The sequence below is a fragment of the Saccoglossus kowalevskii genome, chromosome 13 (genome assembly GCF_978046115.1).
Source record: "Saccoglossus kowalevskii chromosome 13, keSacKowa6.1, whole genome shotgun sequence".
In the NCBI taxonomy this organism is placed as follows: domain Eukaryota; kingdom Metazoa; phylum Hemichordata; class Enteropneusta; family Harrimaniidae; genus Saccoglossus; species Saccoglossus kowalevskii.
The window spans coordinates 20,206,269-20,232,453 of NC_140653.1; the positions used below are offsets into that span (position 1 = coordinate 20,206,269).

The following is a 26,185-nucleotide window of genomic DNA, read 5'->3' on the forward strand; positions in this document are numbered from 1 at the left end:
GCAACATGCTTGAAATAGATATACCAAGCCTACCTATGTGTCAAACTCAATGCCCAGGAGCACCAACTGTTGCATTGGGTAGGAATGGAACTTGTCTGATTTACTAAAGAGCCCAACTGGTGAAGTCAATTCTGTGTAAGCCTTACTTGCTTGGCTAATAATCGCTTGTTTGAGTTATGTAATAACCAGTCGTCTAGGTACGGATTGATGTGTACCGACGTTTGGTGAAGCAGCAGCACCACCTGTCCCATCCATTCTGGTGAAACGAAGCGGGCTGTGCATAACCTGAAGGGGGCACCCGAGATTAAAATATATGGCCCAACTGGCCAACTCAAAGGAGATGGCAACTCGCCGGGTACATTGATATGTGCAGGTAGACCCCGCTCAACTCTAGTGAGGCTAGCCAGTTGAAAAGGTGGATGGAGAGAACGCTGAATGGCGTCTCCATGCAGAACCGATCGAGGAGCACATACTGATTCAGTCTGCATAGGTCCAGAACTGGATGCCCACCACCTGTAGATTTGGAACTACAAACACATTTGAGTAGAAGCCTTCACTCAATGCCGGCTGATCTACCTTGTGTATGGCGCTCTTTTCCAGCAAACAGTCTACTTCCTGTCTGATTGCCTCCACCTTGCGAGAGTCCCCTGGCAGTGCCCTCAATGGGGGAGACATTGACCGGGGAGATGGATAATTCAGCGGGATCCTGTAACCATATGTCACCACCTGTAAAATCCAGGGATCAGTCACCCGCCGCCTCCAAACTGGACTACACCGGCGAAATCTGTGTGCGACAGGGATATGTGTCCATGGGTTCAGCAGTTGCGAGGTGTGGGTGCTCTCTTCTCCAAAGAGGTGGATTTCCCCAAGGCCTGCAGTAGTCACTAAGTTGTGACCTGGCTATTCGCCGAACACATGCCCCCTGTTGCAGAGTAAAACAAGTGTAAAACATGCTTCCCTCGTTGCTGGAATGGACGATGGCCCATCAAGGATGATGAGCCACCACCTGGTTCCTTCTTCTCTGGGGGTGCACCACTACTCTTCCCTCCCGCTGAAGGGTATGAGCCCTTGCCTCCTGGCTGACTCTGGCTAGCGGATGTTGCCTTAGGGCGTTGTGTTTTCTGTGCTTGGGGCGCCCTCCGTTTACCCTTGTCAGTGACAAACTGGCTAGCAGATTTGATCTGAACCATCTGGTTTGTTGCATTCTGAAGCTCTGAGACTGCACCCGCCATCTCCCCCATCAAAGAGGGTGGAAGATGTCCAGTCTGTGTAACTGAGGTGGTGACATACTCCCTGACTCAGTTCGCAAGACAAAAACTCACGCGTCTAAGACAGCATCTCCTGACCCGAAAGTCCTGCCCCAAAATCGGAGGCTTGGCTGCCAGTATTCCCATTGATATTCAGTGCCGGAGGTTCCAGAAGCGACCCAGTGCAACTAGCCTGAGCCTTTGCCTCACCCAAATCAGTGGACGAGTCACAGCTGAGAATGGGAGGTTCACCGGAAGAGACATGTTTTGAATGCGAGCAATGCTTTTGTGTTTCTTCCTGCTTGTCGGCCGAAGGGCCGCAGTGGAGACAGCTCACTCCGACTGCATCTGATCTACCCAGCCTGCCAGGGACGATTTTTCATGGCTCTGGAAAACATCCCAGGCTTCAGAACTCCAGTGAAAAACACACGCCTTCAAGGCAAAAATCCTGAACGCTGCATGCAGTCATGGCAAAAATAGCATTTCAAATGCGGGTTCTATGCTGGTAAATTCTGATTATAACCACTGCACAGTCGCCTCGGAGACAAAACTGCATAAAATGAACACGACATGCATGAGGGAAGTGAAATACAGTTGGAAAATACGCAGAAAAAAACTTACAACGTGGTTAACCTGTGTTGCCGGGTTTTAAATTCTTGTAAAAAATTATACACAAAAACCGACACGGTGGTAAAAAAGAAGGTAGCAACTCAAGCCAGAAACCTGGACAGAAAACGGCAGCCTAGACTTCATCCCCATTGCTGTGGAGAAAAGAAAACAGTGAATGTCAAGGTGAGGTGGCGTAGCCACATTACCTCGGTCACGTGGTTCGTGACGTAAGGAAAAAATCTTAGGGTCATGGGGCTTCCCCTGACCTATATTGTATCTCTCCGTCATTTGCAGAATCGCTGATTAATGCCTACAGTTCAAAATATTCATTTTGACTGACCGGTGTCTATGGTGGGTAATTAAACGTAGTGAATTATCGTGCTGAGCGAAGACAAGGAAATCACTGATTTCATCTTGATACCACAAAAGGCTGACTAGAAAGACCATGACATTTGCTGCCGGTAACTCATACACACATTCGTATTAGTGTAGGGAATTCCAGAGGCTGTAGTAGTATTAATTGTTATTATTATCGATTGTATTGTTTGGAGATAATTATTTATTGTACGTGGTAATTTTACCAATATTGTGTTTTCATTACATGCGAGTGCCGTTATAGTCTGCATCTGGTTATTTATCGAAAGGTCCATATGACCCAGTTTATGAAGGGTAAAAAAAAAGGACCCAAAATCACGGGTATTGGGTGGTGTCCTTAACGGACCGGATTGTTTGTGCTGGCAATGTTGATAAAAAATCAAGAATATATTTATTCGCTAATCGACCGTTTTAATATTATCTAACTAAACATGTATATAGATTTATTTATTTATACAGACTACACAATTGTATATGTCCGTACAGCTACGGAAGTTCAGAGGAATACATATAGATGAAACCTACCATAGTAAAATAATTAGTTCCGTCCCCTTGGGAATAGTATATCCACCAAGTGAAGTGTCTTTCAACGCACAATGAGGTAGTGATAATGGTGCAATACTACCAAATCGCTGTATTTCCAAAAGCGTGGCTTCAGTATAAGACAAGTTTTTACGATCGTCAAGTCTCGGGAGACGGTTTGCACCAACAGCCTGGAATCATGAGAAACCGAATAGTGGTCGGGATTACAAACAACGTGCAACATAAGGACACTCAATAGTTTGAAGCAGATGTGGCTATTTCACAATTATGCGATTTAAGATACACCCTGCTTAATTTGCACATGCATGTTGTATAGTACGTACCTGATCAATTTCATTAAACACTCTGTCCTGTATTTCTGGATGAAGAACCATTAATAGTAACCCCCATTTAAGTGTTGTCGCTGTTGTTTCAGTTCCAGCAGCAAAAAGATCAGCTAATGTGTGTTTTAACTGGTCGTCTGTAAGATCTTTATTGCCGTCTTGTTTCATTGTCTCAGCTAAGCATGCATCGATGAAATCACCTATGTTGTCTGGGTCGAATACTTCACGGTGTTCATCAATTTGCTGCTTGCAGAATTTCCTCAGATCATCACCAAGTGTATTGTAGTTATGTATATTTGATTGATTAAATGGCCTTCGAAACGGTAGAAAATCAAGTTCATACATAGTGCCCATAAGCTCAGACCATTTGCCCATAGTGTCAATAATGAAACTGAATTTTGGGTCCGAATAGTGGAATCGTTTACCAAACGTTATCGAGCAAATTACGTTGGAAACACTTCTGTTAAGGATGGCGCTTGTATCGATAGATTTATCCTGAATATCCTTAAAATATAACATAATATAATGGTTTCACATGTATTATCGAGCAATTTCACAGACGATGTTCTAGCTAAGGATATATCCATAATTTTGCTGTCCATGTACAATGACTTTGCTACATAAACTTTTCTCACAAATTAGATCAAGTCTTAGCTAATGCATGTAACACGAGTTCTGATTGGTTGCACAGATGTATGGAGCGAATGGGGCCTGTGTCGATCGAATTTTAATAGTGATCCTTACCCTAAATTCATCCAACAAGAACGAGATTTCTTCACATATTTTACTCTCCATGCTGGTTTTACCAAATCCAAAGCCTCTAAGCGTTGTGTGGGCAAATTGTCGACGACGTTCCCATTTCTCATCGAAGCGTCCACTAGCAATACCTGGCGATAGACGGTTATTACATGAAATGAAACTATAGAGAATAAATGGCGCTAATCTACTTTTTTTTAGAATTAGTGGTCTCAATCGTTGGTTGTTTTAATTATTTTATTATTTTATTGAATACAGTTTTATTTGATTAGTACCTTCATATCTTGGATTATATTGTTCAACTGTCCAAGAATGTGGTCTATCAGCAAAATCGGTTCCTTTTTTTACCAGACATTCTTTGATGGCATTCACTTCATTTACAACAACGGCTGTATGAGATCCCATCTTCAGACTATAAACATTACCATATTTCTTTGAGAGTTTCATCATGTCTTTGTGTATATCAGATCCGAAGTACATAAAGCTGCCAATAATAGGTAAGCCCCAAGGTCCGGGTGGGAAGTTCTTACAAGGTACCAGGTAGTGTTGGGTGGTTATCCATGCTAACAACATTATCATCAACAACACCAGTAGTGATAACGGATCAGTTGGCACAGACACCATAACGTTACAACTGCATGAAAAACAGTCTGTAAACATATATTCAAATACGTAACGGAGATTAATCGATGATGACAGCTAATTTAATGGCACCATCATTGTTCAGTTATGTGGCACAAGTTTAGAACTAATACTTCAACGATGGTTATGACCATTCAAAAATATATGTGTATAGTAGGAATGATATACGACCTGTCAAATAGCTCCACGGGGTTGATTTTGCTTTCGGGCCAGGTGCTATCACAACATCAGGGAGAAAGTCATATAAATTTGGCCGCACTTCGTTGACTGGGACAGCAATAATGTCCACTTTGCGCTATAATAAAACTTAACGCACTGTACAAACAATTTTGTTTTGACTCTGGTGTGCCAGAAAGGTGTGCCAGAAATTGATCACAAATATTACAAATAAAATAAGTTGAGTAAATCGTGTCAAATGTAGCAGGACACGCTTTTCCTAACAGGTTGGAAACCAAATGTAAAGTAAACTTACGGAACAACAGAAGTAGATATATGGAATACCTAAATTATATTGAATACCTTTATTATCAATCTGATTTATACAACGAATCATTGTTAATAGTACTATAAAATATCATGCAAATACATTTTAGCCATGCTGTAAGGCAACTGAAAAATACAATGGAACGATTCAGTGATGAACGTATGCTATTTTATTTAAATACAGATATGTAATGTCCGCTTTGTAATTTGCCTGTGAATAATTCAATGCATACTACGACTATTCTAATACCTTTTCGCTTGTGTGATTTACTGGCTTAAATAATGACGTTATATTCGACAACCATCACTTTTTCGTTGTGTTCCATTATTGAACGTGCAGATAAAGCAATGGGTCATGTGACCAACGGTGGTATAAAAATAGTATAAAACCAACCTGCCATTGGTTTATATATACATACAGTTAACACAATTCAACATTTATGTACAGATTTCATTAAATAACATATTATTATTATTATTATTATTATTATTATTAATTGAGAATCATTATTTCAATTTACATAATTACATAGGTTAAAATATTGTTGTAATCTACATATTCGACACTGTAGATTTTTGCCATTTTTAGATTTTTTTAAATTTGCTAATAGTGTTACACTGGTTCGTGACAATGGACTCTCTGTTGTCCAGAGAGATCAAATGCCACATATTACATTTTTCAGGAATAAACTCAATGAATTCAATGGAAACTCGTCTCTCAATGGGTAAAACAGGGAATATGTAGAAAATACTAAAAATCAACCTACCCTTTAATGCTTTAATGATGGCTGAAATCACTCACTGCAGTCCACACAATGTTTAGTTTGTGCCACTATGTGTTTTGGCGCTCTCTTGCATGACGCCCTCATACCAACAAGCTATCGTGATGCAGATAAATTTTTAACACGTGTTACACATGTCGCATGGGACCCGTATCGAACTTGATGTAGCGTGACGACCATCGTCTTTTAGACGTTTGCAAAGCGCTTATTTTTAGTAAATTCATATTTAGACTCAGCTGTCATGACTACATCCATCATTTAAACAGATTTATTCCAATGTACGCTATAATAATCAATATAATATTCCCAAGTGTGGTTTGAACTAGATAATTATCGCAATTTTTGTCAGTTACTGTGGAGCTCGACCACATGCTGTAAATACAGGATATTGTTTCTAAAGTAACTTGATGGAGGACGAGTCCCACTGAAATACTAGATGTGAACCAGGATTTATACTTTACATCGCGTATCAATATCAAATTTGTGACAACTGTCACAAAGCAAATACGATAATTAAAAAAGATAAACAGATAAATATTAAACATAAGTTTCTTCTGATAAATCTTTTCTTGAACATACGAATCATACTTTATTTTCACTGTACGAGCGAATATATTGTAGCTTAACTAAAAATGCGACAATGGAATTTATTGTTAATAATGATTTAATCTAGTTATATGAACAATGAGATTTATGTATTATTAGCAAAAACATGAACATATGTCGCCTTTTTCCCGTCTAACTTTATAATATTATAATGAAAATTGTCAATGTATATAACCATGTCCACAATGCACTAAACCATTATATCCAGCTGATTTTAATATGGAACTCACTGAACACATCATTATTTAAGTTGATAGACTATTGGTCTGTCAGCAAAATCATTTTCCTCTTCACTAGGCATATGTATTGCATTCACTTCATTGACAACAAATATTTGAGAACCCATCACTATATTTATAGTTTCATCATGTCAGATAAATAAATAAATAAATAAAACTGCCAATGACTGATATAATATGGAATCAACAAAATCAATAAGTAGAATTACATCACTTTGTAACCATTTATAATATGAACACATATATATATAAATCAACATGCATTTGACACACAGAACAGTATGGCCATCGCGAATAAGTTTTCACCACCAAGTGATATAATTGTTTATACTAGATCTACAACACACTAAATCATGAAATGATGAGTGTTAATGTGTCTAGGTACACATTACTGCAGTTCTAAACCGTCACATTATGCACAAACAAACGCAATAACTCCACTTAGTAGTTTTTCTTTCAACAAAGTTGATAACATTGTGTACGATGAGATATTAGTTAATAGTTAGTTGCCATATTACGAACATGGCAGTTTATATGGTTGTTGCCATGGCCGATTGCAAATGTTACAAAACTCACGTAGGTCTACTATACATTTCTTTATTTCCATTTTTTAGCAAAAGTGGATGTAGGTGCAGACGAAGAATGAATGCATCCGCGGCAGCAATCACCTTTTTTAGCTCCGATCTTCAATGACAACAAAGCTAAATAAATAGATAATCCCATTTCAGTTGTATCACAGTTATATCTTCGACCTCAATAACACGAGCTACGTCTTTATAGACGGTATGTATGTGAGGACTATTGTGCATGTTGTAGATTCAACTCTGCTTGATATACATCTATGCTTCAAATATATTTCTCTTACAAAGATTTGATTGTTCAAATTGCGAGGTTGTCACCCTATTTTAACAGACCAAAACGTATAATACTCCATAAGTGGATCGATCTGTTTTTAGAAATAACACCTGGTATTTGAAACAAAATAAATATAATCAATATTATTCAAAATTTTTAATTTTTACTTTGAGTTATGTGGGAAAATCTGCTCTTTAAGTGCAAAAAGTGTAAGTAAATTTGAATGTAACACCAGTATTGCAGTGAGTCAAAGAGGTCACGAACTTATAACAATATAATGCCACGCTGACCTCTGGATGAGTGTGCATACATTCACAATTGACATTCCGATTGATAAGTCCCACGTTTAAACCCTGAAAGACTAACAAGATCATTGAAAAATGACCCTTTCATGTTCAAATACACAAGCCACTGAGATAACGTAATGCGTCTTAGACGTCATATTAATTCCTGTGATTAATAAACAGTGACAATGCGTTATATGTTGACATGGTTATTGGATATGTATAATAAATTGAATCAAAGTAACGAAATCTATTTAGTCGCTGTGGCCTAATTATATCATGGCATTGTCGATATGTGTAGAATGTTATATAATATTGCTATTTCAGACGATATATATTAATAATTTGTTTCGGAAAATTTCGTCGGCTATTTTGACAAATAAAAAAATGATTTAACATGTCAGGTATTCCGCGATCGTGGTGTAAGAATAAGACCACAATATTCTAAAAAAACACTTCACATGTAAATAACAGTAAATGCATCAATAACGAGATTTCGACTATAGGAGCTTTCTGGTAGTTTTAAATTAAAAAAAATATATTACGACTTCTATTTAAAGGCGTTATTCTCTTTCTCAAAACTGAACGGTTGGCGGTTTAGGTGAAATATACTTGTATACAATTTATACTGATGGATAATCAGCGTGATCGAAATCACAATCGAGCGTTATAATATCCCGAATATGACTACAAATCACAAACACGCATGAACTTTGAAGGCCGCCTACATTAAAAATACTTATGGGGTCTGAAGAGATCAGGGGGTACCTGATATTTATTTCTGTTGAGAGGGGGGGGGGGGTTTGAAATAAACTGTACTGTTCAGAGGGACTTAAAGTTTGTGTAATATCATCTACTGGTATGTACTTAAAATAATGTTAGTATCAACAACAAACTGCAGAAACTAACAATACTTTATTATTAAAGTAGTACACCATATCTTAATACATGGCCTACATGGGTTGTATTTAGATGTTCACATTTTACAATGGGTAAAACAATACTTAACATGCCAAAACTGTAACATAAGTAATATACTGTGTTCGTCACAAACACCTGAGTAATAAATCAGATACTTGGAACAAAGAAATTCTGTATATAAAATGATTAATTTGAGCAAAAGTAACTTATTAAAACAATTAATAACAAACAAAAGTTGATCAAAAGCATTTTGGAATAATTTTGACCTTTTTTCTATTTAGTTAAAGTCCCACAATCTGCAACAATTTTCTTCAATTTTTGTTTTCACTGTATAATTGTTGCAACTGAGTATCAATTAATTACCAACACATATTTTATTTTTAACCAGTTATGGCTGAAAATATATTAAAACGGCTCACCCCCAAAAAGATGGTGGACAACAAAAGTTCATTGAACTAACATGTTCAATAACATAAATAAATTTGTTATAAAAGTGGCTTTGGTTGCATAAACATGTTCAGTGAATTAATACAATGAAGGGAAGGGGTTTTTGTGATTTACCTGTGATCATTCTTAAGGAAATATCATATAAATATCAATTTACCAGTTTTAATATGTCAGTCATGAATTTCTGTTTTCATTGAAAATTTTACCAATTTGGCATTGTCATAAATCAGGCTAGGTTGCCGAAGCACGTCTTTTTGTTTCGCTATTTAATTCAATGTTGGTGACTAGCGGACATTTACTCGTTTTTCTGATACATTTTAAAAATTAGTTACATGAGTGAATGATAACCATGTTGGTTTAAACAAATCAAGTTTTAAAAAGCTTTAGATACTGGAGCTACTATATTCGGAACATGAATGAATCAAACAAAGCTAGATTGTCCATACACAAATCTGACATGTTAACCAAAATGACATGTCTAGTTTATGAAATTTTTGTGAACACAAGCGTTGTGTTCAGGGATCGGGGAACTTCGTCTCGCTTGGCTGATGTCACTTACACGTAGAGGTACCAGATTCGACCCTAATGAATACACATAAGTTCATTACAGGTAGTCCAGCTTTATTCACACAAGCAGTCAGCCGAGGTAACCCCTCGCTGCACCGTTCTCTCGTTCTCTCTCTCTCTCTTAACAAAGTTTACAAATTTTATATTATAAGTAAAATCTCTAAGGCGTGGCAAAGTAACCGTGCGACTAGCCAATCGCTGCAGTCGTTGGCACGATCACGTGATTACCATGGATGTGCCTCACGGTTAAAGACTTGCAAATTTGCCACTACTAAATACAATAAGTAAACAATCTATTAATAAAATTCCTGTAATATATGTTTAAATTCTCAACCCTAAACATGCAAGTTGTTTATTCTAAAAAATAGCCTAACGGCGTGTGAACCGTATGTGCAAACGTGAAGTCGCTATCATAACAAAATAAAAGGTACAATTGTGTTGATATTGTTACGAACGGGAATACGAGATAGTCTCCCGCGAACCTGGCCGCCAATATCTCGCACTCCAGAACGCAACACTAAAGGGTCAAACAAAGGCACACAGTCAGGATATGTCCAATAATACTAATTTAATAATACAATAAGCATAAACCAATAACAGGAGTGATATAAATCACAAACCGGTCAACAATATACATCACAATAAATATAACATTAATGATAATAGCCCAGCTCGGAATTGCCTACCCTACCTAAGTGCAGAACTCGTACTGCGTAGCTTCAGCGATAGTACAGTTAATCACAGCAACGTCGACGGCGATATCAGTTATACAGCTCCAAACTACGAGGTCTCGGGGAATGCAAATTACACGACACTGACCGTAATGTTACACGACCTCTATACCGTCCGTGCAGAGAAAAGACCAAGATCAGCAAACCACGCTTTCTGGCGAAAAACAGGTCTTTGAATAAGGCTGGTTTTACAGTGCAGAACCACAGAAGACTGTTTTGCATCTATTAGTCCCTCATGCCGAATTGGTCATGCATTATCTTGAGACATACGTTGGCTGCCACGTTGACACTGCACCGGAGTTGAGCTGAACTGCCCTGCACTGGTCGGGAGCTGGGTGACAACTTGACCAACTCGTGTTCACGTTCGTCTTGCACAAGCACGAACAAAAAAATATTAATTAGCAATGACAATACATGCTGTCTATTCTAATTCCGCAGCTGGGCAGGCCTCACTAGCTAACTGGGCATTATCAAAATACATTCATTTTACAGCAAAAATAGAATATCATAACAATATGTAGAATTAACAATATATCAACAAATTAATTATTGATTTATGCTTTAATACACAATTATTATGCCCAACTATTTGACTTATATCACGTATCCACACTCTGACAAATTTATTCAGTTCAGAAGCAGTCAACTAATCGTGTAAATAGCCAGGGGCCGACGGGTAAATATAGGTTTGCTGGCGGTATATTTTTTCGCATTTGGAATGGTAGTTTTATTGCTCTGTACATAGTTGAGTGGATAAAATACATTTTGGTGACATGGCGGTGAGATTTTTTTCTCGTTTGGGTTGGTATTTTTATTTTTATTCATGTAGTAGGCAGTTTACAATGAGCCACTAAACAACTCCCGAAGTTCATTTGGGCACATGTATTTTTATTTGTCAATATTTACGTGCGGTACAATACATACTCTTAGACCCCTCAGCGGGTAGGACATCCGTTCTTTTTACCATCGAACCGACCATTGTATCACTTCCCTTGATTGCAGAAGCTGTTTGACTAAAACGTTCAGTAGTAGGAGGGGGATGTATGTACCTCATGTTTTCTGAATGGAGTAGAGGGGAGGAACAACCGAGCAGCTTTTGGGGTATCATAACGTTCGTCAATAATATTCCAAATTGATAGAAACAATTACATGAGCATTACCAAATAATTTGAATAATCAACACAAGGAACCATTACCTAATGTATGTAGTTAACAATGGAAGTAATCTATTAGTTCATTTCACCCAGTGCTCGTATTGTGACAGTGACTATCATACGACCTCTTGATACGCCGCCAAAAATTGACAATCACGTACATTTGGTCAATTAGCGTCCTTACAAACGGCTCAAAGAATGACAAATGATAAGCCGGACTTATAAGTACGTATGTATATAATAAGGAAGCCCATGGTTGGCCAGTTGGAACATAACTTAGGAATGGATGTTCACTAAATATTTTCTTGTCCGATCTCCTCCATATTTGCAACAAAGCAATGATCATTATTATAAATGAGCATTAATAAACGTATTAAACGTGAATTCCTTTACATAGATTAGAAAATCTTTAACACTACAAACTACACATGACAAATTATTCCGTTTTAACTGTACGATTTTGATCAGAGACACATAATACATATAGTTTTATAGATAATTTTCCGTTCACTCCGAGATCTCGCGTAATGCATACTATGAACTTGTTAGGCATGAAATAACCAACAGTTTTGCGTTTGTCGAATCCCACGTTGAAGTCACAGCGACACTATGACCTTTGTATGTTCTGTTTTACGTTCGGTTTGTATATAACATACAAATCAATTTGAAAGCTATTCTGCAAATTAATGGACATATATCCTCATTTACCTAACACGAAGACTCAAGTCAGTTACTATTTAAAAGATCTGTATGTATCATCAACAATATATAAAGATAGTAAGATAGACATTATGAAGTAATTACGAGAATAACTTTAAGTAAATACAGCAGGGCGTGTTCATATCACACAATCGTTTTATATTTGGAATTTACGCTTCCTAACAGGGTATGATATAAAAACCACAACATTACGATTCTCACAAGTATAGAGATACTCTGATTGATGTATACTCCTATCATATATAGTAAGCAAGGTTTTTAGATTCTGGCATTTTGAATTGTTATACACAAACATCAAGTGCTTCTCTCTCTCTGATCACAACTTGATATGGTTCAGGAACCAATGTTAGCCCTAAAACACCATCAGTGCTGGGTTTCTTGGTTCCAACTGGCAAGCTGAACTTGAATTGGTTTATCATGGCTGAGAAGTATAGAAACAATTCATGTTTTGCCAACTGTTCACCCATACAGACACGTCGACCTATAAGAAGCAAAGCAATGAGTGGTACACACAGAAATTACTTACAAATATATTATAAGCAAGTTACTGGTTTTCAGTAAAGTGGTTACAGTGGTATAAGTAACAGTATCAAATACCTATGTATGCATGTATCAAACTGAAATCCCCTCTGGCTAAATACTATCGAATAATAATTATCAACTGTATTCAATGTGGTTTGAAATACGCTTTATATCAGTATCATGGAGATAGATTTGCTACAGTTTCTGAGTTAATATTTGTAAACATAACAACATGCACTTAAATACCTGCAGAAAATGGCATGAAATTCTCAGACTTCTTGACTGCATTGTTCTTTTCATCATAAAATCTCATAGGGTCAAATTTGTCTGGATCTGGCCAAATAGTTGGCTCTTTGTGAATTGACCTGCGTTAAAATTGTAAAATAACGTTGGTGTTAGGAATAGTAAACTCTCAGATGTCGAATATTTTCTTATAAATATCGGAACACGTCTTAGAGTTCTATACTGTTTTACCGTATAAATATGTTGACAAAACATCATAAATATATTTTTTCGCCAATTGACCGTTTTAACATTATCTAATTAAACATGTATATAGATTTATTTATTTATACGGACTACACCATTGTATATGTCCGTACAGCTACGGAAGTTCAGAGGAATACGCATAGATGAAACCTACCATAGTAAAATAATTACTTCCGTTCCCTTAGGAATATTATATCCTCCAAGTGAAGTGTCTTTCAACGCACAATGAGGAAGTGTGAATGGTGCAATACTACCAAATCGCTGTATTTCCAAAAGCGTAGCTTCAGTATAAGACAAGTTTTTACGATCGTCAAGTCTCGGGAGACGGTTTGCACCAACAGCCTGGAATCATGAGAAACCGAATAGTGGTCGGAATTACAAACAACGTTCAACATAAGGACACTCAATAGTTTGAAGCAGATGTGGCTATTTCACAATTATGCGATTCAAGATACACCTGGCTTAATTTGCAAATGCATTTTGTATAGTACGTACCTGATCAATTTCATTTCTGGATGAAGAACCATTAATAGTAACCCCCATTTAAGTGTTGTCGCTGTTGTTTCAGTTCCAGCACCAAAAAGGTCAATTAATGTATATTTTAACTAGTCGTCTGTAAGATCTTTATTGCCGTCTTGTTTCATTGTCTCAGCTAAGTATGCATCGATGAAATCACCTATGTTGTCTGGGTCGAATACTTCACGGTGTTCATCAATTTGCTGCTTGCAGAATTTCCTCAGATCATCACCAAGTGTATTGTAATTATTTATAATTGATTGATTTAACGGCCTTCGAAACGGTAGAAAACCAAGTTCACACATAGTGCCCATAAGCTCAAACAATTTGCCAATAGTGTCAATAATGAAACTGAATTTTGGGTCCGAATAGTTGAATCGTTTGCGAAACATTATCGAGCAAATTACGTTGGAAATACTCCTGTTAAGGATGGCGCCTGTATCGATAGATTTATCTTGAATATCCTTGAAATATAACATAATATAATGGTTTCACATTTATTATCGAGCAATTTCAGAGACGATGTTCTAGCTAAGGATAAATCCATAATGTTGCTGACCATGTACAATAACTTTGCTACATAAACTTTTCTTCACAAATTAGATCAAGTCTTAGCTAATGCATGTAACAGGAGTTGTATGTAACGAATGGGCCTGTGTCGATCGAATTTTAATAGTGGTCCTTACCCTAAATTCATCCAGCAAGAAAGAGATGTCCTCACATATTTTACTTTCCATGCTGGTTTTACCAAATCCAAAGCTTCTAAGCGTTGTGTGGGCAAATTGTCGGCGACGTTACCATTTCTCATCGAAGTGGGCATCAGTAATACCTGGCGATAGACTGGCAGTTATTACATGAAAAGAAACTATAGAGAATAAATGGCGCTAATCTACCTTTTTTTAGAATTAGTGGTCCCAATCGTTGGCTGTTTTAATTAGTTAATTATTTTATTGATTACAGTTTAATTATTACCTTCATATCTTGGATTATCTAGTTCAACTATCCAAGAATATGGTCTATCAGCAAAATCGGTTCCTTTTTTTACCAGGCATTCTTTGATGGCATTCACTCCATTTACAACAACGGCTGTATGACATCCCATCTTCAGACTATAAATATCACCATATTTCTTTGAGAGTTTCATCATGTCTTAGTGTATATCAGATCCGAAGTACATAAAGCTGCCAATGATAGGTAATCCCCAAGGTCCGGGTGGGAAGTTCTTGCAAGGTGCCAGGTAGTGTTGGGTGGTTATTCATGCTAACAGCATTATCATCAACAACACCAGTAGTGATAACGGATCAGTTGGCACTGAGACCATAACGTTAGACCTGCGTGCAAAACAGTCTGTAAAGATACAGTCAAATACGTAACGGAGATTAAACGATGTTGATAGCTAGCGAATTTAATTCCACCATCATTGTCCAGTTATGTGGCACAAGTTTCGAACTCATACTTCAATGATGATTATGACCATTCAAAAATATACGTGCGTAGTAGGGATGATATACGACCTGTAAAATAGTTCCACGGGTTTGATTTTGGTTTTGGGTCAGGTGCTATCAGGAAGAAAGCCATATAGATTTGGCCACACTTCGTTGACTGGGACAGCAATAATTTCAAATTTGCGCTATAATAAAACTTAACGCACTGTACAAACAATTTTGTTTTGACTCTGGTGTGCCAGAAATTGATCACAAATATTACCAATACAATAAGTTGAGTAAATCGTGTCAAATGTAGCAGGATACGCTTTTCCTAACAGGTTGGAAACCAAATGGGAAGTAAACCTACCGAACAACAGCAGTAGATATATGGAATACCTAAATTATATGGAATACCTAAATTATCTGATTTATACAACGAATCATTGTTAATAGTACTATAAAATATCATGCAAATACATTTTAGCCATGCTGTAAGGCAACTGAAAAAATAAAATGGAGTGATTCAGTGCTGAACATGTGCTAATTTATATAAATACAAATATGTAATGTCCGCTTTGTAATTTGCCCGTGATTAATTCAATGCATACTACGACTATTCTAATACCTTTTCGCTTGTGTGATTTACTGGCTTAAATAATGACGTTATATTCGACAACCATCACTTTTTCGTTGTGTTCCATTATTGAACGTGCAGATAAAGCAATGGGTCATGTGACCAAAGGTGGTATAAAAATAGTATAAAACCAACCTGCCATTGGTTTATATATACATACAGTTAACACAATTCAACATTTATGTACAGATTTCATTAAATAACATCAGTATTATTATTATTAATTGAGAATCATTATTTCAATTTACATAATTACATAGGTTAAAATATTGTTGTAATCTACATATTCGACACTGTAGATTTTTGCCATTTTTAGATTTTTTTAAATTTGCTAATAGTGTTACACTGGTTCGTGACAATGGACTCTCTGTTGTCCAGAGAGATCAAATGCCACATATTACATTTTTCAGGAATAAACTCAATGAATTCAATGGAAACTCGTCTCTCAATGGGTAAAACAGGGAATATGTAGAAAATACTAAAAATCAACCTACCCTTTAATGCTTTAATGATGGCTGAAATCACTCACTGCAGTCCACACAATGTTTAGTTTGTGCCACTATGTGTTTTGGCGCTCTCTTGCATGACGCCCTCATACCAATTTTTAACACGTGTTACACATGTCGCATGGGACCCGTATCGAACTTGATGTAGCGTGACGACCATCGTCTTTTAGACGTTTGCAAAGCACTTATTTTTAGTAAATTCATATTTAGACTCAGCTGTCATGACTACATCCATCATTTAAACAGATTTATTCCAATGTACGCTATAATAATCAATATAATATTCCCAAGTGTGGTTTGAACTAGATAATTATCGCAATTTTTTTCAGTTACTGTGGAGCTCGACCACATGCTGTAAATACAGGATATTGTTTCTAAAGTAACTTGATGGAGGACGAGTCCCACTGAAATACTAGATGTGAACCAGGATTTATACTTTACATCGCGTATCAATATCAAATTTGTGACCACTGTCACAAAGCAAATACGATAAACAAAAAAGATAAACAGATAAATATTAAACATAAGTTTCTTCTGATAAATCTTTTCTTGAACATACGAATCATACTTTATTTTCACTGTACGAGCGAATATATTGTAGCTTAACTAAAAATGCGACAATGGAATTTATTGTTAATAATGATTTAATCTAGTTATATGAACAATGAGATTTATGTATTATTAGCAAAAACATGATAATGAAAATTGTCAATGTATATAACCATGTCCACAATGCACTAAACCATTATATCCAGCTGATTTTAATATGGAACTCACTGAACACATCATTATTTAAGTTGATAGACTATTGGTCTGTCAGCAAAATCATTTTCCTCTTCACTAGGCATGTGTATTGCATTCACTTCATTGACAACAAATATTTGAGAACCCATCACTATATTTATAGTTTCATCATGTCAGATAAATAAATAAATAAAACTGCCAATGACTGATATAATATGGAATCAACAAAATCAATAAGTAGAATTACATCACTTTGTAACCATTTATAATATAAACACATATATATATAAATCAACATGCATTTGACACACAGAACAGTATGGCCAACACACTAAATCATGAAATGATGAGTGTTAATGTGTCTAGGTACACATTACTGCAGTTCTAAACCGTCACATTATGCACAAACAAACGCAATAACTCCACTTAGTAGTTTTTCTTTCAACAAAGTTGAAAACATTGTGTACGATGAGATATTAGTTAATAGTTAGTTGCCATATCACGAACATGGCAGTTTATATGGTTGTTGCCATGGCCTATTGCAAATGTTACAAAACTCACGTAGGTCTACTAAACATTTCTTTATTTCCATTTTTTAGCAACAGTGGATGTAGGTGCAGACGAAGAATGAATGCATCCGCGGCAGCAATCACCTTTTTTAGCTCCGATCTTCAATGACAACAAAGCTAAATAAATAGATAATCCCATTTCAGTTGTATCACAGTTATATCTTCGACCTCAATAACACGAGCTACGTCTTTATAGACGGTATGTATGTGAGGAATATTGTGCATGTTGTAGATTCAACTCTGCTTGATATACATCTATGCTTCAAATATATTTCTCTTACAAAGATTTGATTGTTCAAATTGCGAGGTTGTCACCCTATTTTAACAGACCAAAACGTATAATACTCCATAAGTGGATCGATCTGTTTTTAGAAATAACACCTGGTATTTGAAACAAAATAAATATAATCAATATTATTCAAAATTTTTAATTTTTACTTTGAGTTATGTGGGAAAATCTGCTCTTTAAGTGCAAAAAGTGTAAGTAAATTTGAAAGTAACACCAGTATTGCAGTGAGTCAAAGAGGTCACGAACTTATAACAATATAATGCCACGCTGACCTCTGGATGAGTGTGCATACATTCACAGTTGACATTCCGATTGATAAGTCCCACGTTTAAACCCTGAAAGACTAACAAAATCATTGAAAAATGACCCTTTCATGTTCAAATACACAAGCCACTGAGATAACGTAATGCGTCTTAGACGTCATATTAATTCCTGTGATTAATAAACAGTGACAATGCGTTATATGTTGACATGGTTATTGGATATGTATAATAAATTTAATCAAAGTAACGAAATCTATTTAGTCGCTGTGGCCTAATTATATCATGGCATTGTCGATATGTGTAGAATGTTATATAATATTGCTATTTCAGACGATATATATTAATAATTTGTTTCGGAAAATTTCGTCGGCTATTTTGACAAATAAAAAAATGATTTAACATGTCAGGTATTCCGCGATCGTGGTGTAAGAATAAGACCACAATATTCTAAAAAAACACTTCACATGTAAATTACAGTAAATGCATCAATAACGAGATTTCGACTATAGGAGCTTTCTGGGAGTTTTAAATTAAAAAAAATATATTACGACTTCTATTTAAAGGCGTTATTCTCTTTCTCAAAACTGAACGGTTGGCGGTTTAGGTGAAATATACTTGTATACAATTTATACTGATGGGTAATCAGCGTGATCGAAATCACAATCGAGCGTTATAATATCCCGAATATGACTACAAATCACAAACCCGCATGAACTTTGAAGGCCGCCTACATTAAAAATACTTATGGGGTCTGAAGAGATCAGGGGGTACCTGATATTTATTTCAGTTGAGAGGGGGGGTTTGAAATAAACTGTACTGTTCAGAGGGACTTAAAGTTTGTGTAATATCATCTACTGGTATGTACTTAAAATAATGTTAGTATCAACAACAACTAACAATACTTTATTATTATTATATATATATATATGGTCTTTATTTATCATAGAAGGCCATCGGCCCATAATATCTACATACATTATTTATATTTAAAAATAAAATTACAATTTTTAAACAATTGACAATACTTGTAGCTCTTTTTGCAATTTCATTGCGTGAAAAGTAAAGGCTCTCAGTCTTTGAAGAAGATCTGTATTTTTTGTACCCATTAATTTGTAATATTTACTGACTGTTGGGGGATTTAAAAAGTTAGCAGGAATATACTTTATTCTTAAATTAACAAAAAAGGAACAAATAAGTAAAAAATGGTATTCATTTTCAATGTTGTTACTGTTACAAAGCAAGCAAATGCGTTCACTCCTATCTACATTATTTTTTCTATCTGTCTCAATACGAAGATAGTGGCATGAACAGCGGAGTCGAGCTAACATTTGAACATGAGAATGCACTTTCACACAAAATAAATACTTTTCAGGTTCCAATGAAAATTTAAATTCCCTATAAAATGTCAGTTTCTCTAAAGTGCATACCTAGCTGAACCAATCAGTATATAAAACTTGTTTCATTTTTTTCTTAAAAATGCGCAAAAACACATTTACGTTATTGACAGTTTGTGATTCCCAAACATCATCTAAATTACATAAAAAATAATATATTTTTGACATGACTAACCCAGGTTAACCTGGATCTAAGATTGGATTTTTCAATATTATATAACATAAGGTAGCATTTCTTTGGGTAACGGGTTTCTGGCATTTTTAATAATTTTGTCCAATACCTAATGCATTTTAATGCCGTGTGAAAATAAATAGGAAATCTGCCACACTCACCCAATACTGCAACATTTGGAGCATTGCAGGAGATACCCAAAAAATAACGACAGGCTAGAGATTGTACACGTTCCAAACATAAATGATTTTCAAAGCCCCATACCTCGGAACCATAAGTTAATATTGGTAACACCATAGTGTCAAACATTTTAAAAAATACATCAAAGGATAACATACCAGTAATTTTTGTAACCCTGGTAATATTGAAAAATGCCTTCTTTGCCTGTTGTGATAATATTTTTGTTGGCTTCAGACCAAGAAAGTCGGTTTGAAAAAATAACACCTAAATATTTATAATATGGCACCATTTCGATTTGTTCCCCATCGTAAGTCTATTCCTCATTGTTTGAAAGTTTACCCCCAGCTTTGAATACAATCACTTTAGTTTTAGATAAATTTACAATTAGTTTCCACTTATTACAATAAGAACTCAATGTGTTAAAGTGTCGCTGTAAGCCAATGACAGTGTCAGAGAATAAAGCGACATCATCTGCAAAAAGCAAGCACATAATTTCAACCAAATCCGGTGAAAGTTGTATGCCCCTCTGAACCCCAGAATGTATCTCGTGTGCCAATTCATTTATAAAAAAGGAAAACAAAAAGGGACTAAGCATACAACCCTGACGCACACCGGTTGGGCAGTTAAAATACTCAGTACAACTAGTAATAGATGTGCGCACGCACGACTTGACATCTTTGTACATAGCATAAAGCATTTTGAACATTTTACCTGTAACACCACCCCTCAGCAGAATATACCACAATCGTTGGCGTTCAACCGTGTCGAAGGCCTTGGAAAAATCGACAAATGCACAGTAAAATTTTCCACGTTTTTTAGACAGATATTTTTGAATAACGCACTGTAAAATGAAGATACTATCAACAGTTGAATAACCAACACGAAAACCAGCCTGTGATTCATCAATTTTTCCGAAGGCCTCCGACCAGAACCCGAGACGTCGGTTTAAAATAGACGTGAATATTTTGCTAAATATACTTAGTAGAGATATTCCCCTGTAATTATCGGGTCTGTTTAGTGAACCGTTTTTGTGAAGTGGTACAATGATAGCCCTTGACCACTGCTGAGGAAAAATACTTAATCAAATAATCTGTTAAATAGCACAATTAAGTACGGCAAAAGATAATCTATATTCGATTTAAAAAATTCCCCTAGTAATCCATCCGGTCCGGGTGATTTGCCATATTTTAACTTGCGAACCGCTACTATAATTTCTTCACCCAATATCGGACTATTTAAAAACTCGCAGTTTGCTTCCGACTCTACTCCAAAAGAAATATCAACACTGTTAATTAAATTTAAAAACTCGTCAGAAGGAGGGAAATCATCCTGTCCTGGTGAATCACAGGGAGTAAATAATTTACTAAAATAATCAAACCACTCATCAGGTTGGATAGAGTTAATACTAACAGGTATGGACGATAAACGTCGCAAAATGCTCCAGAACTTTTTTGAATCTTTCAATCCCAATTCCAATTCAATCCTTTTTTCACAGAAAAAGGCACGTTTTTTCTCTCTACACACAAGTTTGAAATTTCTTTTCGCGGCTTTATACAAATTTAGCGAATCAAAGCTATTATCAACTCGGAAATTTCTCAACAATTTATACTTCCCATACTTCAAAGCTTTACACTCGTTGTGAAACCAAGATGGCTGACTAGGATACTGTGATACGTTTTCGGGTGTCCGCCGACCCATTCCACACAAATCAGCTGTCCTCGTAAAGATATTACTCAGATTATCAACAAAATTAAAAATGTCATAATTAGGGTCGGAAATAAAGCTGTCAAGACCTTTGTCAACTAAACTAGATTTGGGTTTGTGAGAAAAAACATGTTCTTTACTCAGTGACCAAACGTAACGTTTTAAAACTAATTCATTTGTTTCATTCTGAGTGGTAGTCACATTTGGTACACTGGCATTTAATGAAAAAACAAGGGAAGGTGATCGGATTCCGTACCAACTGCAAAAGTGGACAATATTGTAAACAAAATAGAGGACATAATAGTATAATCAACCACGCTGGCACCCGAATTGGCGATGCAAGTGAATTCCCCGTGTTTGGCATCCTCGCCTAAGCGGCCATTTATAATATGCAAGTTAAACGTACAACACAGGGAAAGTAGCGACCTCCCGAAACTATTTACTGTTTTGTCTTTTGAAACCCGTGTTAACGCAAAATCATCTTTGTCATAAAGGAAATCGGAATCAAGCATATATTTCGTATCATCATCTATTATATAATCAGGTAATTCGCCTGTTCGAGCATTCAGGTCACCAGTAATTATAATGTAAACATCGTTCAATTTAGTTAGAATGTCCACAAGTTCATTTTCTAAAAGTTCTATGCCATTTGACGAAGAAAGACTATTATAGATGACTGAATACTGAATAAATGCTACAAAAGAGAACATCTTTATCTAACCCAAAAATATTTCTATCAAACAAAAGAAATATACAATCATGTAAAGCAGAATTTAAGCGTTTGACATACCTGGATAGATGGTTACGCACTATAGTGCAGACACCCCCAGCGTATCTACCACGTGTAGTGTTACGTTTACGGGATGTACTGTAAAATGTAAATCCTGGGAAATGTTGGTCAAACTGATCATCATTTTCTGCCCATGTTTCAATAAAAGATACTACATCAAAATTTTTAAAATTTAAAGAACTAATTTTGTTATTCAAACCTTGAACATTCCAAGTTTGAAAACTTACTATGTTTGGGCCAAGGCCACACCCCTAGTTTGTTATGTTTGTAGCCGTGTTTCTGGACCTTGTAACTCTGTTGTTTTCTTTGTACTATTCATTTCTATCTTCTTATCTATTACAACCAATTTTCCACTCTTGTAATAAGCAATTTTACCTTGCTTCTTATAATCCGTAACGGTTTTACGTTGTCGCTTTGTAAGGTCGTTGCCAATGCCGATACCAACCTCCTTAAGTTCCGATCTGGCCGCCAACGCAATCATTTTATCGTCCCAGTGGTGAAACTTTACGATAACAGGACGCGCACTATTTGTTCTACTACCTGGTGCTCGATGTGCTCTAACTATATCACGAGGTACCCACTGCTTTTTGTTCACATGCATATTCAAAATACGCAATACTTGCTCCTTGCATTGGTCAAACGATTCATCCGGTATCTCCTCAATTCCGTCCAGCCGAACATTTTCTCTCCGCAAGATCGATTCCGATTTATCTGCATCATTTTCTACGGTTTCTATGCGATCAAATAAAAGTAGTACACCATATCTTAATACATGGCCTACATGGGTTGTATTTAGATGTTCACAAAAGTTCATTGAACTAACATGTTCAATAACATAAATAAATTTGTTATAAAAGTGGCTTTGGTTGCATAAACATGTTCAGTGAATTAATACAATGAAGGGAAGGGGTTTTTGTGATTTACCTGTGATCATTCTTAAGGAAATATCATATAACTATCAATTTACCAGTTTTAATATGTCAGTCATGGATTTCTGTTTTCATTGAAAATTTTACCAATTTGGCATTGTCATAAATCAGGCTAGGTTGCCGAAGCACGTCTTTTTGTTTCGCTATTTAATTCAATGTTGGTGACTAGCGGACATTTACTCGTTTTTCTGATACATTTTAAAAATTAGTTACATGAGTGAATGATAACCATGTTGGTTTAAACAAATCAAGTTTAAAAAAGCTTTAGATACTGGAGCTACTATATTCGGAACATGAATGAATCAAACAAGGCTAGATTGTCCATACACAAATCTGACATGTTAACCAAAATGACATGTCTAGTTTATGAAATTTTTGTGAACACAATTCTCAACCCTAAACATGCAAGTTGTTTATTCTAAAAAATAGCATAACGGCGTGTGAACCGTATGTGCAAACGTGAAGTCGCTATCATAACAAAATAAAAGGTACAATTGTGTTGATATGTAGAATTAACAATATATCAACAAATTAATTATTGATTTATGCTTTAATACACAATTATTATGCCCAACTATTTGACTTATATCACGTATCCACACTCTGACAAATTTATTCAGTTCAGAAGCAGTCAACTAATCGTGTAAATAGCCAGGGGCCGACGGGTAAATATAGGTTTGCTGGCGGTATATTTTTTTCGCATTTGGAATGGTAGTTTTATTGCTCTGTACATAGTTGAGTGGATAAAATAAATTTTGGTGACATGGCGGTGAGATTTTTTTCTCGTTTGGGTTGTTATTTTTATTTTTATTCATGTTGTAGGCAGTTTACAATGAGCCACTAAACAACTCCCGAAGTTCATTTGGGCACATGTATTTTTATTTGTCAATATTTACGTTCGGTACAATACATACTCTGAGAGCCCTCAGCGGGTAGGACATCCGTTCTTTTTACCATCGAACCGACCATTGTATCACTTCCCTTGATTGCAGAAGCTGTTTGACTAAAACGTTCAGTAATAGGAGGGGGATGCATGCACCTCATGTTTTCTGAATGGAGTAGAGGGGAGGAACAACCGAGCAGCTTTTGGGGTATCATAACGTTCGTCAATAATATTCCAAATTGATAGAAACAATTACATGAGCATTACCAAATAATTTGAATAATCAACATAAGGAACCATTACCTAATGTATGTAGTTAACAATGGAAGTAATTTATTAGTTCATTTCACCCAGTGCTCGTATTGTGACAGTAACTATCATACGACCTCTTAATACTCCGCCAAAAATTGACAATCACGTACATTTGGTAAATTAGCGTCCTTACAAACGGCTCAAAGAATGACAAATGATAAACCGGACTTATAATTATGTATGTATATAATAAGGAAGCCCATGGTTGGCCAGTTGGAACATAACTTAGGAATGGATGTTCACTAAATATTTTTTTGTCCGATCTCCTCCATAATTGTAACAAAGCAATGATCATTATTATAAATGAGCATTAATAAACGGATTAAACGTGAATTCCATTACATAGATTAGAAAATCTTTAACACTACAAACTACACATGACAAATTATTCAGTTTTAACTGTACGATTTTGATCAGAGACACATAATACATATAGTTTTATAGATAATTTTCCGTTCACTCCGAGATCTCGCGTAATGCATACTATGAACTTGTTAGGCATGAAATAACCAACAGTTTTGCGGTTGTCGAATCCCACGTTGAAGTCACTGCGACACTATGACCTTTGTTTGTTCTGTTTTACGTTCGCATGCATGTATGTATGTATGTATGTATGTATGTAAATGAGCATACACACGCCTTCACGTCGCTCTCCTGGTAAATCGATTTTTCATCCTTTTATAGGTCAGTTATTACACTTTATTTCACTGCACCTTTTTTGTAACCTTCCCGTTTTTGGTTGGTGCTTCTCTTGGTTGTTTTGGCAAAAATCTGCCTTGTTCTCAGTTGTTTTAGTTTTCTCTGTTTGTGTTACTCGTCAAGAGGCCTGCCAAGATGGCCGCCTCCATGACGAGTACACGTGTCAACCCCTTTGCCGGGTTGACACGAAAACATGGAGTTAAATGCATGTCACTGGATGGCGTTAAAATTGAAAAATATGTTGAGGCTTTCTCACAGCTTTGTGGTCCGGAAAAAATTGTTGCAGCTTCTCGTGCTAATGGCAGCGTAATTGTTTTCTTTAATTCACTTGAGTCTGCCGAATCTGTGTGTGCATCTGGGTGTGGAATTGAGCACACATTTATTACTGTACAACCACTCGTGAAACCCGCAACGAAAGTCGTGCTATCTGGTGTACCCCCGTTTATACCCGATTACCTACTACAAGAACAACTTTTACGGTATGGTAAAGTAGTGAGCAAAATAAATACAATCCCACTAGGCTGCAAAAGTCCCAATTTGAGACATGTTAAAAGTTTTCGCAGACAAGTATACATGCTGTGCGATCAGGATAAACTAGAAGGTGTTCTTAATATCGTTTTTGAGGAGCGTACTTATCGTATTTATTTGTCAACGGACGAAATTATTTGTTATAAATGCCACAAAAAAGGCCACACTCAACGTAACTGTATTCAGACTATAACACCTGTACCTACACCCGCAGTCACTAACAATACAAACCCACAAACTGGTATTCAAAACGATAATAACGTAAATCAAAACCCAAACCATGACGATAGCACTCCCCCAAATGATATGCAAATCGATAATGTTACAGATAGTGAAAACAACACAATCGAT

General features: G+C 36.1%; 3 protein-coding genes across 4 annotated transcripts; all 3 read right to left on the bottom strand.

Moving 5' to 3' along the window:
* Positions 1 to 1,510: 1,510 nt before the first annotated feature.
* Positions 1,511 to 5,802, bottom strand: LOC146735060 (cytochrome P450 2J6-like). Of its 2 annotated transcripts, XM_085506749.1 has the most exons (6): positions 5,746 to 5,802; positions 4,129 to 4,503; positions 3,842 to 3,984; positions 3,098 to 3,601; positions 2,757 to 2,944; positions 1,511 to 2,008 (listed from the first exon to the last, which is right to left on the bottom strand). In XM_085506749.1, the coding sequence occupies exons 2-6, from the start codon at positions 4,475 to 4,477 to the stop codon at positions 1,990 to 1,992; spliced, it is 1,203 nt and encodes a 400-aa protein (XP_085362875.1). In that variant the 5' UTR covers positions 4,478 to 4,503; positions 5,746 to 5,802; the 3' UTR covers positions 1,511 to 1,989. The 2 variants fall into 2 exon arrangements, with proteins under 2 accessions (XP_085362875.1, XP_085362874.1); XM_085506748.1 differs by lacking the exon at positions 5,746 to 5,802 and having other exon boundaries at positions 4,129 to 4,594.
* Positions 5,803 to 12,401: 6,599 nt separating this feature from the next.
* LOC146735061 (cytochrome P450 2U1-like) lies at positions 12,402 to 13,838 on the bottom strand. Its single transcript, XM_085507348.1, has 4 exons — positions 13,791 to 13,838; positions 13,450 to 13,637; positions 13,053 to 13,171; positions 12,402 to 12,765 (listed from the first exon to the last, which is right to left on the bottom strand). Exons 1-4 carry the CDS (start codon positions 13,836 to 13,838, stop codon positions 12,566 to 12,568), a joined length of 555 nt encoding a protein of 184 aa, XP_085363474.1. The 3' UTR covers positions 12,402 to 12,565.
* A 62-nt stretch (positions 13,839 to 13,900) lies between these two features.
* LOC146735062 (cytochrome P450 2J2-like) lies at positions 13,901 to 14,958 on the bottom strand. Its single transcript, XM_085507349.1, has 3 exons — positions 14,784 to 14,958; positions 14,542 to 14,651; positions 13,901 to 14,275 (listed from the first exon to the last, which is right to left on the bottom strand). Exons 1-3 carry the CDS (start codon positions 14,956 to 14,958, stop codon positions 13,901 to 13,903), a joined length of 660 nt encoding a protein of 219 aa, XP_085363475.1.
* Between the last annotated feature and the right edge of the window lie 11,227 nt (positions 14,959 to 26,185).